Source organism: Panthera tigris, chromosome D2 (assembly GCF_018350195.1).
Source record: "Panthera tigris isolate Pti1 chromosome D2, P.tigris_Pti1_mat1.1, whole genome shotgun sequence".
NCBI lineage: Eukaryota > Metazoa > Chordata > Mammalia > Carnivora > Felidae > Panthera > Panthera tigris.
The window spans coordinates 57,448,370-57,460,596 of record NC_056670.1 but is presented as its reverse complement, the minus strand read 5'-3'; the positions used below and the strand labels follow the sequence as shown (position 1 = coordinate 57,460,596).

General features: G+C 47.1%; 1 protein-coding gene across 4 annotated transcripts in view; it reads right to left on the bottom strand.

Moving 5' to 3' along the window:
• Positions 1-3,074: 3,074 nt before the first annotated feature.
• Positions 3,075-12,227, bottom strand: part of CNNM1 (cyclin and CBS domain divalent metal cation transport mediator 1) — a 58,544-nt gene continuing 49,391 nt past the window's right edge. For 2 of the 4 annotated variants that reach the window (XM_042960183.1, XM_007099079.3), the window contains 4 exons: positions 7,069-7,252; positions 6,768-6,917; positions 5,036-5,137; positions 3,075-4,051 (listed from right to left, as the gene is read on the bottom strand). In XM_042960183.1, the coding sequence (XP_042816117.1) occupies positions 3,972-4,051; positions 5,036-5,137; positions 6,768-6,917; positions 7,069-7,252 (516 nt within the window). In that variant the 3' untranslated portion in view covers positions 3,075-3,971. The remainder of the gene's footprint in view (positions 4,052-5,035; positions 5,138-6,767; positions 6,918-7,068; positions 7,253-12,227) is intronic. The other 2 variants (XM_042960184.1, XM_042960185.1) reach the window with 1 other exon arrangement.

Genomic DNA, 12,227 nt, shown 5'->3' with positions numbered 1-12,227 from the left:
TCTGGTGGGTGTGGACAGATTTGAAGAGATGAACTCACACTCATTTCTTCATTACCTCCTGTCCTATTTTCCTTTCCATCAGTGTTTGTTCTTCCTATTTAAAGATGCTGGTCATTTGTAAGGGAAGACACAAAACCGGGATCAGTAATCCTACCTGCTGTCACTCTTCTGTCATCTTCTCTAAGCACAGCTTTAATCCAGGAATTCTCAACAGGGTACAGTACCTCAAGGGAGCAAAAGAAGTCTGAGAGTAAAATGGTGTGTGGCCCTCCAAAGCACAGTCCTACCCCACAAAGTCTTAGTTCTTAGTATTTCATTTCTCTTGTTAGGGAGAATTTAAATTCAATTTTTCTCTTGGGGGAAGACACTAGTGCAAAAACTGGTTAAAAACACTTCTTTAAACCAGAACGTCCCTACCAAAATGCTGAAATATTTTTTTGCATAAAAGAAAGCCCCAATCAATGGGAATTTGGCTCTCATTCTACCCTGGCATATAGGCTAGTGTTTCTCTCAGTGTGTTCCATTGTCCCCATGCTCACCCGAAAAAGGGTTTTGTGTTAAAGTTTGGCGAAAGCTGGGCTTAGTGAGTTCCATAGATTTTGCGGTAGGGCTTCTCAGGGCCTCTTCTGCAGGTGTGCCCTGCGAAGTTCAGAGGTAGGACTGTTTTTTTTTTTTTTTTTTCCGTTTCCTTTGCTCAGGAGGAGGACACTTACCTCCAGGGCCTGCCACTTCCTGGCTGCGTAACCTTGAGCAAGCCACTTGATGGCTCAGAGCCTGTTTCACAGACTAAAACCTTCACAGGGGGGTTTTGAGACAGAAATGAGTAAATGTATACCTAGCACAATACCTGGCACATAAAGACTTCACCAAAATAGCTGGTGTTTTCATTTATTATTGCTAGTAGGGTTAACAGACTGGAGAGTCTCAAATTGTCCATAGGCCACTAACTGACCTAAGTGTCAAATCCCAACCTTCCTTCCACAAAGATGTTAAATGCCCAAACACACCCTCTTACCTGTCTGGCTGCTCCCTCCTTGTGTTAGTTGGTTGAAAATTGATCAATATGCTTAGCTCTCCCCTGTTCCTTTTCTCAGCCTTTGGTTGGAAAACACTGGGTTTGTGCCACTTTGGTTCCTCTCCAGAGGGTCTGCAGAAGGGAGCCAGTGTGGACCAACACATTGTTTCAGGGGCTTTCCCAGGTCTGGCCCCCAAGACCTTGAAGTTGGAAGGTGCCCAGCCCAGTGCCTCACCCATCACGTGGGTTCAACAAATGCCAGCCCCTTCTCATTATCTGCTCTGTACGTCCTGTCCTCATTCACACTTGGGCTTCTCATTTGGGTTTTACTTTCCATTGCTGGCATTTGTTCCAGCAAAATCTTACCCATCTGGCCTCCAAAGTAGAGCACCCGCGCTTTCCTGTAACCTTAAGTACAGCTTTGCACCTTGCCTTGAGAGTCTTGCCTCTTGAGGCAGGTGGGCCTCAGGTGAGACCATTCCATGTGTGCTCCGACCCAACCAGCATCTCAAATGTGAAACCACTTGATAACTGAGCTATTTCAGGGGCAAGAAAAACATTCCAGGAAAAGCATTTTCATTTTATTTAAAAATTATTTACAATTAAGCCTTCATGAATGCTTTATTTTAAAATCCTTTTTTTTTTTTTTTTTAACTTTTTTAACCTGAAGGAAATCTTGGGGAATAGAGTGGGGAATAGGGAGGGGAGTGGTGACAGGCTCCTTTGGGAATTTGCAAAGGGATGGGTGTATGCAACAGCAGTGGCCTGAGCCCCATGGCCTAAGCAATAAATGACAGGAAGACTAGCCAGGCAGGCCCCCTTGGGCCAGTGGCCAGCTGGGCAGGAAAATTGCACAATGACAGTTCTTGTTGAAACTCAGTGTTCACCGGTTTGGGTTTGAGGTGCCCGGCACTGAGGGCTGACACTTTGCCAGTTCCTATTAGGCAAGAGTAGGTGTTGGGAGTAGGTGGCAGCTGTGGAATCACCTAGGAGTCATGCACTGCTGGGCCTCAGGCAGAACTGAGCAAGGGGTGAGAAGTCAGGCATACACTGCTGGAAAGAGCATCTCCAGTGGGAAAATCTTTACTTCCAAATGCTGTGGCCCTCTTGTCTGCAACATCTGCTCTAGTTTGGTGGGGAAGCGGGGACAAACGTGTGGGGGTGTGGTATAATACCCCAGGTTGTGCCAAGGATCTCTGAAGACTTCCACTTCTTGGCAGGTCCTAGCTTTCCCCATTGATTTGCTAGACACTAGAGAAGACCACTTGTATCTGTCTCGAACTGCCCACTGTTCACTTCACTCTGCATTGCAGAAACTTTGGGCTGAAAGTTCCACGGAGTTCAAATAGTGGTTTTTAACTCTGTGGGTCTGAGACATTTGAGAATCTCATGAAAGCTTTAGCCCTCTGGAAAACACACATAAGAACACATACACTAAATTCTGACAGTCTTACGGGCTTCATAGACCCTCTGAAGTCCAGTAATGGAACCCCTGGGGTGACTGACCCCTAAATTAAGAACCCCTGAGTTAAAGATTCCTATGGGTAAGCATTTTCTTTTGAGATGCAAATAACCCAGAGGAATGAATTATCAGTCTCCCTCCCTCTCCGTGTGATTACTGATTGAATGGGTATGGGGGTGTGGGAGTGACAGTTTGGGGGGAAAGAGGGGGTAAGCCTGGATAGTATACCCCAGGGGAAGGTTTGGAGATTGAGCAGGCACCACGGGATCACTGGATCCCTGGATCCCTGATTGAGGGAACTCAGGGAATGGGAGACAGAAAGGGAGACAGGTGTCCCAAAGACAACCTTCACTTATTTCTACATTTTCCCAAAGGTTGGTTGGCTGTGTGGTTAGTGATCTGTGTGATTAGTGATTTTATTCTTGAACTAGGTATGTGGAGTTATTTCGCCATCTAGTGGCCATACTTGGAATTGACTATGCCCCATCATCCGGGTGAAAAGAGATCTAGTAAATTCTTGGAGTGAAGTACACTTAGCTGACCTGCTGGGGAGGAGTAAGGGGTGGAGTGGGGGGAACAGATGAAAAAGGACAGCGATTCTTCAATGTTCCTGTTTAATGCACACTGAAGTCCCATGAGAGCTTGCATCCTTCTTGGCTGACCTGGGCACTCTTTGGTTTGTCATGGCTATACTTGCTTTAACAGCTTAGAATTTTTCTACATAAGTTTTTGTTTGTTTGCTTTGATTTGAACTTAAAACCTGAAATTCCATCTCTGGCTCCCAACTGGGTCTCTGTTCTCTGCTCCTTCTCTTCCAGAGCAGATTTATTGATGGATTGATAACTGCTGATAGGGAGCCAAAAAGATGTGTCCCTGGGCAAGACGGTGACTTGATGTTCCATCTCATTGTCTTTCCATTCCAGCTGAGACACACTTCCCAGGCTGCTAGAATCCTTATCTAACAGGAAACTGGTCACCGACAGTTTTCTGTTCTGTAACATCACATGCCACCGTTGCCGAGTCCCACAGCTCTAAAGTCCTGGAGAAACTCTTGGTGTATCTCCTGAACTGACCTTCATACCTGCTGCTCCAGCCGCCTATATGCCTGTCTGTCGGTGGCGCCTTCTGAGCTAAGCTAAGCATGAAATATGGCATGGGGGGATCCCAAAGAACAAAAAGGGAGTCGGGTCCCAGAGTGGCATTGTCAGCTTGGGGTCATTTCTTCTCCAGTCCCAGACTGTGCCGTGGAGAAGATCATTTCTAGCATGTTCCACCGGAGGCCCCTCCATCCATGATGGGCACAGCAAGGCTCTGAGTCAAACTGGAGGCAACAAGGGGAAATCTGCCAAACTGACTGTTAGGGGTGAAGAGGTGGTAAGGAAAGCAGAATGCTCTGTCACCTGTGGGAGGCCTCGGGAGACACAGAAGATGGGAGGGTGGGTTCTCCCTCAAAGCTCTTGAATCTCATACACCCAGCAAACACTGTCTGCCCTGTCATGTGATCAGAGGCATTAAATTGGAGTTCTCCTCAGAGGCTCTCTCTCCGTCAGGTGACCTCTTCCTTTTTCGACCACCTGAAAAACAATTTGTAAGGATCAATCTCTGGCTGGGAGGACATTCCTTGATATGGACTCTCTCCAAAACAGATGCGGAAATGGTGGCAAAGCCCTTGACAGTTTTGCAGAAAGTAATCTGCATTGCATCCTGGTGTCGATATCAGCATATTTACATCTACCTGGGATGACATCTCCAAAAAGCCAGGCTAGTGCCAGTGGAATGGAGATTTCCCGAGAGGATTGAGTAAAGCGCAGGTAATGCCTCAGAACCAGGTCTTTCCATCTCCTCAGAACCAGGCCCAACTGCCTGGCAGACACCTCCTGTGAGAAGGCTGGTCTCACAGCCTTTGGTGTTCCATGAGCCAGGGTTTTGGTGGGTGTAGCTGGGGGCCATTCCCACACACCTACGTTCTGTAGCTTGGAAACAACCTTCTTTCTGCATTGGGGCAGGTGGGGTAATCATACAATTGTCCTCAAGGATGGAAGGGCAATGTGTTCCCAGCTCTGTTGTTTTTAGGGAGGAGTATTTTTCTGCTATTGACTTCCTTCCATGAAAGATACTGCTTTCCTTTCTACTGAGTCTCCAGGACACAAATTCTTTCTTTAAAGGACCAGACAGTAAATCTTACAGGTTTTGCAGGCCATTTGGTCCCTGTTGCAACTGCCCAACTCTGCTATTGTGGCCATAGATAACAAATGGGTCTACGATCCAGTAAGTCTTTATTTACAAGTACAGGCAGGAGAGGGAGGCCAGGATTTGGCCATGGCCATGGCTTGCAGACTCCTGTCCTAGATGACAGCCAACTGAATGGGATGCATCCCCCCCCCTCCCCATTATCAAGGGCACAGTACTGGCCCAAGCCCTGTTACAGATTTCCATGATTATACCTCATTAGGTTCCCACAAGGAGTCAATGGTTCTTCCTCCAGGGGTAATATCCTAACATAATTTTTCTACTAACTAGCTGGTGGGAGGCTTTCATCTAGGTGAAGAGCTACTCACTCAAGGTTCTCAGCAGCTTCTTGCCCACGGTTTCCTCAAAGTCGCTACTGCAGGGGCTGGTCTCTGTGTCCAGGTTGATATTACAACATTCACTATCTGATGCTGAGAGAAAGGAAAGAAGAAAGAACTCAAGTCTTCCCAACCTACACACCCAGGGATGTAGGAAGGGTGATTGTGAGTGATGTTCCTCAGCAGGTGAAAGTTCAAAACCAGAGCCAAGGCAGCGGTGGCTGTAACAGGAGGGGATGTCCAGGAAGCTGTTGGCTCTCATTAGTTAGCAAAGGGCAGTTTAGTGCCACAAAAGGAACAAAGAGACCAGGAGCGAGAATCTAACAATATAAACGTTATTTGGCAGGAGAGAGATGAAGAGGACAAGATGTTCTCTGTTCAGTATCTTTGCCAGACAGAAAGCACATTTGAGGACCTTGAGGTGGGGATACTTACTCAGACCCTGGGAAATCACAGGACTCAGTAACAATTAAGCACACGTCTGTTATCTTTCCCACCGAACCCAGTGGGGATTTAGAGAGGCACAGAATCTCAAAGCCAGGAAGAGGCCCAGGCCCTTTATGCCAGTGAGGTAAGAACCTGACCTGGGAGGCAGAGTGGGGTGGTGGAAACAGCACTGCACGCAAAGCTATGAGGCTGATCCTGCTTTTAGTGCAGTATATAGACCAGACAAGTCTTTTCTCGGGGCCTCAGGGTCCGCATGCAAGGTCCCTGTGTCATACAAGGAGGATGGACTAGATGAACTCCAAAGACTATTTTCTCCATTCTTACTCCTTTGATACAATTTCTTGCTACATGATTTAGCTACTGAATTCAGTGTGTGAGGGAGAAAAAGAACACCAGTTCTAAATTCTGGTCCTTGCATGGTGTTTATGTATGTCCCAGATATTCTGAGTTAGCCACAAGTTCAAATATGTTATTGTACTGACTGCAAAAATTGATGAGCACTTGTTGGGTCATTGCTCTGGACTCAAGGGGTCTCAGACTATGGACTGGGGCAGGTCTGGGAGGGCAGGTGTGGGGGCACAGGCACTGCTGAAGGCCTGGGGAAGTAGATCTCAGTGGGGCAAGGACAGGAGGATCTCAGGACAGGTGGGACATTGGGAGCTCAGAGCAACACCACTGCCAAGACAGAAGCGTTGAGAGACTCAGTGATGATATGCTCTCAGAACTCAGGACAAGTTCTACAGATTACCTCCTCTGGCCCAAAAGAGGGGAAGAGTGCTGCCAGTAAGAGTGCTGGCTGACTTCAGGTTCCTCATCTGTAAGGCAGGTCTCTAAGAACTACCTAATACAGAGCATGGTACCACGCACTGCGATACACCCTCTGTATAAGCTATTTCATTTATGCCCCAAGCTACTTCATGACCTAGCCACCACGGTTTACGTCTATTAACACAAGGAAGAAACTTATCTGTTAAGATAAGGAAACAGCATCTTAGGTTAAAGTAACTTGCTGAAAATCCGCATAGCTCCTAAATGAAGGAGCCAAGATCTGAATCCAGATGGAAACCTAGCTCCTAACACCACCCTACACATGGTCTTCCTGGGGGAATGGATCGACAGGCCTGGTGAGGGGTTGGCACTTAGAAAAGTGTGTTTCCCTTCCTCGCTCACTGTGTGAGGAGGTGGTAATATTACATGGGGGCTGGGGTCCCTCCTTGATTTTCCCCCGGGGCCATCCCAGTGCCCGACGGTGATGACCCCAATTTCCCTGCCCGACCTGCTGTCGTAGGAATAGCTGCAGAAGACAGTGAGAGCTGCTGTGTGCTCTGTTCCTCGAGGTCCGTCATTTCTTCCTGGGTGAAGGCCATCTCCTCCATCCTCAGGTACACGACCTCGCCGGGGCTTCTCAGCCCATCTGAGCGGCTGCCTGGGGAGGATAGCAAGCGTGTGCCCATCTGCTCTGGAGAAGACCTGCGGCTCCAACTGCTACAGGATGGCAGCTCTGGGCAGGGTTGAAGGAGGAAGGTGGGGCTGCCCTCACCCCGCGGCAGCCCAGCCCATCCACCCAACGGACTTACACGGCAGGCTGTTTCTGTTGCTCAGGAGGGTGATGGCAGGGTCATCCTTGGGGGTCTGGGGTGTACCCTGGGTCGTAGGGGCTTTGGTGGAGTCTCCGTCAGCAAAGGCCTCCATGTCGGGGGACTGGGGTGAGCTGTCCATGTGGCAGGCAGTGAGTGCATTCTGGTACTGCTGCCGAGTGATCTAGAAAGAAGAGGCAGAGAGGGGAGGAAGCTCAAGAGGGGCTGGACAGAGCCCTCCTTGGATGTGGTCAGCCTCCCCGAGCTCAGAAGCAGCCCTACTAGGGTGCATTGGAACCCCTGACCTCTGTGGGCGAGGATCCATGAACCGGGTCCTTTCCCAAGCTGTACCAGCCTAGCAGTTGAGGGACAATGAGTCCCCACTGTCATTTTTATTGGCTCTGGACTTCCACGGTGCCCCTGGAGGAGGCAAGCCTTCTCCTGAGCCTCGGAGGAGGTTGGAGGGCACCTTCAGGTAGCAGAGTACTTGCCCACAGAGAAGTTTTAAATACGTGCTTCCACTATTGTCAAGGGACCTCTTCCTAAGGGTCCACAGGGAGTGTAGTGAGGGAAGCTTTGCTGCTCCACGTCCTGCTGTCAGGAAGCTGGATGCTGAGGCCTGAGAGCGCAAAGTCATTTCTCATTTGGACTTGGCCCGCCACCGGATGTGGGATCATGCTCCTATGTGGGAAAAGTCCACAGCAGAGTTCTCCAAGCTCCTTCATGAGATCATGGGAGTCTTCCTAGCGACTTTCCTGATGTGTCAAGCCTCACCCACAAGTAAAATCATCTGGAGAATCAGGCTTAGCCAGACCAGAAAGGAATTCCCATAATTCCAGGAAGGAAACAACATGGATCAAATGTCTTTTCTGGAATACAGAAAGGTTTATCTGTCATCTCTGTTCTCTGGGTGTATGTTGCAGACTCATGCCTCGCATCCTTGTGTCCAGTAAAAACTAGCTAGTTTTTGTGCCACCCAGGATAGAAATGTGCTACCATGAATCCATGAATGGCACGGGGTGAAAAGTGACAATGGCACATAGTGCCACACCATGTCTTCTCAAGCACTATGGTCACCTCAAATGTTTTCCTCCCTTCTTCACTGCATTTAGCTAGAGAACAGGCAAAACCACACACTGCTCATGTTCCTTCCCTTTCCTTTCGGGGCAGGATTGGTATTACATGTTGGAACAGTAAGGATGCGTGGCTGGTAATAGGAGAGGGAATGGTTAAGATTTCCACGTTGGAACGGAGGCGGCTTGAAGCTGGTTTGGTATCTGGCAAGGGCTCTTTTAACAGTGGCCCCTTGTCAACTGCCCACTCTCCAGCACCTGCCCTCTAGACCCTCCCTTCCCTGGTGGCTTGGATGCCTGGCCTCCCTGGGGGCTGTGGGTGATGCTCAAACTGAAGTCCTGGAGTCAATCCTAGACAGCTGAGTACTCACATTCTCAGGGGGGTGACTCTCCATCACTTCTGGCTCATCCCACTTCTGCTTTCCTCATACACCTACGTTTCTCCTTTCCTTTCTGTACAGGCTGTTGCTCTGGTCACTTTTATTGAGTATTTTATTCTGCTTTATTATCCTCTGATGTTCTTTCTACATTTTCTAGATCCTATGGTCCTCTACCCCAAAATGTTTAAAAATTTAGCACTCATCCTGAATGTTAGGTTATAATCTTCACCAAAATATCTAGCCTCGACAACCATTCAGGCAATGTTTTCTCATCATAAAGAGAAATCTTCTATTTCCCCTCAAGTTGGGAACTCATTACTTTGTTGGACATTATCAATCTTTTCTTCTCTAACAAACTTCAGGATGTCTCACATGAGGATCGAGCAAATTCCAAACACAACTAATCTAATCACAAAACACCAATTAAGAATGTATGTCTTTTTGCATTTTGTATGGGAGACCCACATGCAGAGATCCCAAGCTTCTAGCTATACTACTGCCCATTAGAGGGGACAAAGATAGTTCTCTTGATAGTTTAAAACCGTTATTCTCAAACTTCAGCATCGGAATTACCCAGAGGCCTCGTTAAAAACAAGATCGCTGGGCCCCATTCTCCGAGTTTCTAATTTGCTAGGTCTGGAGTAGGGCCTGAGAGTTTGCAGGTCTAACGAGTGCTCAGGTGATGCTGATGCAGCTGGTTTGGAGACTGCACTCTGAGCACCACTGACTTAAGACCTAGTTAAAATCAAACACAGTCCTCCTACTCAGGTTTTGAATCCTTTAAAGGATTCAGATGGATAAAGTGGCAAAGTGTTAACTGGCTTTGATATTTTTCAGGCCCAAATGGCATGTTCTCTGCTTTATGGCATGCAATGATGGGGGTCTCAACTTAGCATTTGCCTAAAGTCTTCAATAGATTCAATGTTACTGTAGACTTTTACAGCCCCCTTTGTTGGGAAGTGAGAAATCAGGTTCCAAAATTTCCCCAAGAGATGTCAACTCTGGAGCCTACCCTCAGACTAAAACCTTACCTTGAGTCAATCACAGAACATCAGGCGTGTATTAGAGATTTCACCATCAATTGACAGTGATGCTGCCCATACTGATGGTTCAGGGACTTGCAGTGTTTCAGAGAAAGGATCAAAGTGACACGCTAATTATTCATGCCTCCCGGGACAGTGGTTCTCAACCTTGGCAGCACACTTGAATCACTTGGGAAGCTTTAAGATATCCTGATACCCAGGCAACACCCTTAAGCAATTATATCCAAATCTCTGAGAGTGGGGCACAGACATCTGGATTATTTAAAGCTCCCCAGGTGATCCCAATTCACACCACGGGTGAGTCCAATGCTCTGGACTCTTGGAAATGCCCCTGTAACCAATTATTATCTACACTCCCCTTAATAGTTGCCTTCACTGATGTTTGATTTTCATAGTGGACCCCCAGCTTGCATACAGGGCTGAACTAAAAAAAAAAGCTCCATATGAAGAACATAAACTGGCAAAACTTGCAGATGAGGCCAATATGTACTATTTTTTTCTGATGTCTTCCATAGTCCTATAGTAATCCATTTGATAAATACTTCAAGAAATTACTGCCAGGAAAAAGTTCCTTTCTCTAGAAAAATGATATACTTGATGAGAACACAAATGTCCACTACGTTTGCCCTCTTTGCTTTTATGACCAGGAAGCTCACAGATAAATTTATTTACTTACAGTAACAAACTCATGCCTTATTGCTTTTTCACCGAATTGGTTTGCAATTTCTTTTTAATTTCTTATTTAAAATATTATATATCATTTTTGGAAATCATATATATTATTGGAAGTGCTATCAATTTCATAAAAGAGATGGAACTGATATTAGGTTTTAGAATGTGGGTGGGAGGTCTAGTGCTAGTGTTACTAACCCATAAGAGCTTGCTCTTGCAGGTAGAGGTTGGGATAGGAGGGTGGAACCTTCCATCCATAGGGTATATTATGGCTTACAGAGCACTTGGGTATGTGTTACCCCTTTGCTCTTCATAGTGACTGTGTTGGGCAGGCATGAGGGCTCTTTTGATCCCCATTTTACAAATAAGAAAATGAGGTCCAGAAATGTTGAGGGATTGCCTCAAGTTTGACAGTTAGCAAGCTTTCAGAGTCCTAGCCAGGGCACTGTCTCCACTGTATGGGTTTTTGCCTGGGAAAGTGCTATTCACTCATGGGAGCCAGGGAGGTGGCAGGGGAAATGAGACTATGAAGCTCCAAGTTTTCAGAGGGAGAAACTCCAGAGCCTAACAATGGTGCCCCTGTAGCCTGGATATTGTAGTTTAAAGGCCTTTAGTCTTGCTCTTCAGGGACAACGATCTCAGCCTGGGCTCTGCACTGTGAGTGGGTGTGCCTGGCTGCACTAGGCTGTCTTTCACAATCCTTTAGAGGAGGTGTCCCAATAACTGCTTTGTAGCTTGGGGTCTATAGGCATCTGATGACCGAAAACCAGCTGGCACACAACTGGAACCAGTGTCACCATCAAACCCAATTCTCTAATGTGTCCATGGGCTTCCCAAAGGTGGAGCTTTCTTTAGAGTCTTACAGGTTCTTCTGGCTTAAAGGACAGAAACATTTCCTAAACGACTCGATAAGCTCACCAGAGTACTTGATATTACTCTTTTTGGGTTAACTAGTTAGTTTAGATTTGGCTTCTAGTTTAGTCCCAGTGTTGCCACTTTCAAGCTGGCCTGTAACAGAGGCCCAGTGATAATGAGATAACGCCACTGAACCTGCCATCCAACTGTTAGAAATGACTGTTTAAAACACGTCCACATCGATCTCTCACAAGTTAACTCTATAATGGGCATACATTTCGAAGAAAGGCACCAAATCTATCATCATCTCATTTCATCTAAACTGTGCATGGCACATCATGAGGTGGGGAAGGGGCAGGAGCAATGGTCCCTCTGCCCCCAGAGTAGGAGTGAGTGGAGGTGTTGTCAAGGCAGGATGAGGTCTTAGGGAAGTAAATCCGTAACTAAGAAAATAAAGTGAAAGACAAAGTAGGGGAAGGAAGGAGATTCCAAGTAGGGACAATGACAAAAGGAAGATGGAGAGGCAGAGATGATGAGTGAAGGGAAGACGGGAGGAAGGGAGAAGGAAGGGGGTGTGTTCTTGTTTGACTGTGAGATGGATTTATGGGCTCAGTTGGGACATTAGCTGTTCTGCCCAAGCTAGAAGCCTCTCAGGAGTGTTGCAAAGTGCTGTATTTAGTTTATTTCTGGACAGGTTCTGTCCAGGCCACATGCACAGTGAGCTGTACCATTCTCTCTTTGTTCTTAAGAAAAAGTGATATGTCCCTTCAGGAACGTGGGAGCAAGGATCCGGGAACTCTAACCCTCTTTAAGCATTGTTCTGGAGCAAAAGAACGAGCTGGGAATAAAGCATTACATCTGGTAACAATCCTGAGTAAATGTACTCCTTCCTTATAAGGTACTGAGTTCCGTGTCGTGGAGGCATTCACACAGATGTTAAATAACCACTTGTCAATGATGTTAGAGGGAAGATTCAGACAGCTACGGCCAGGACCTAACATTAGAGGGAAGAAGCATGGTTCTGCGTAGGGGGAGCAGGGTGGTTGCCCAGTACAGGGGTAGGGGCAGAGGTTGGGGACGGGCCTATACTGTTCGTGGATGGTTGTATAGAAGGAAAGGCACTACCCACTAGTTAC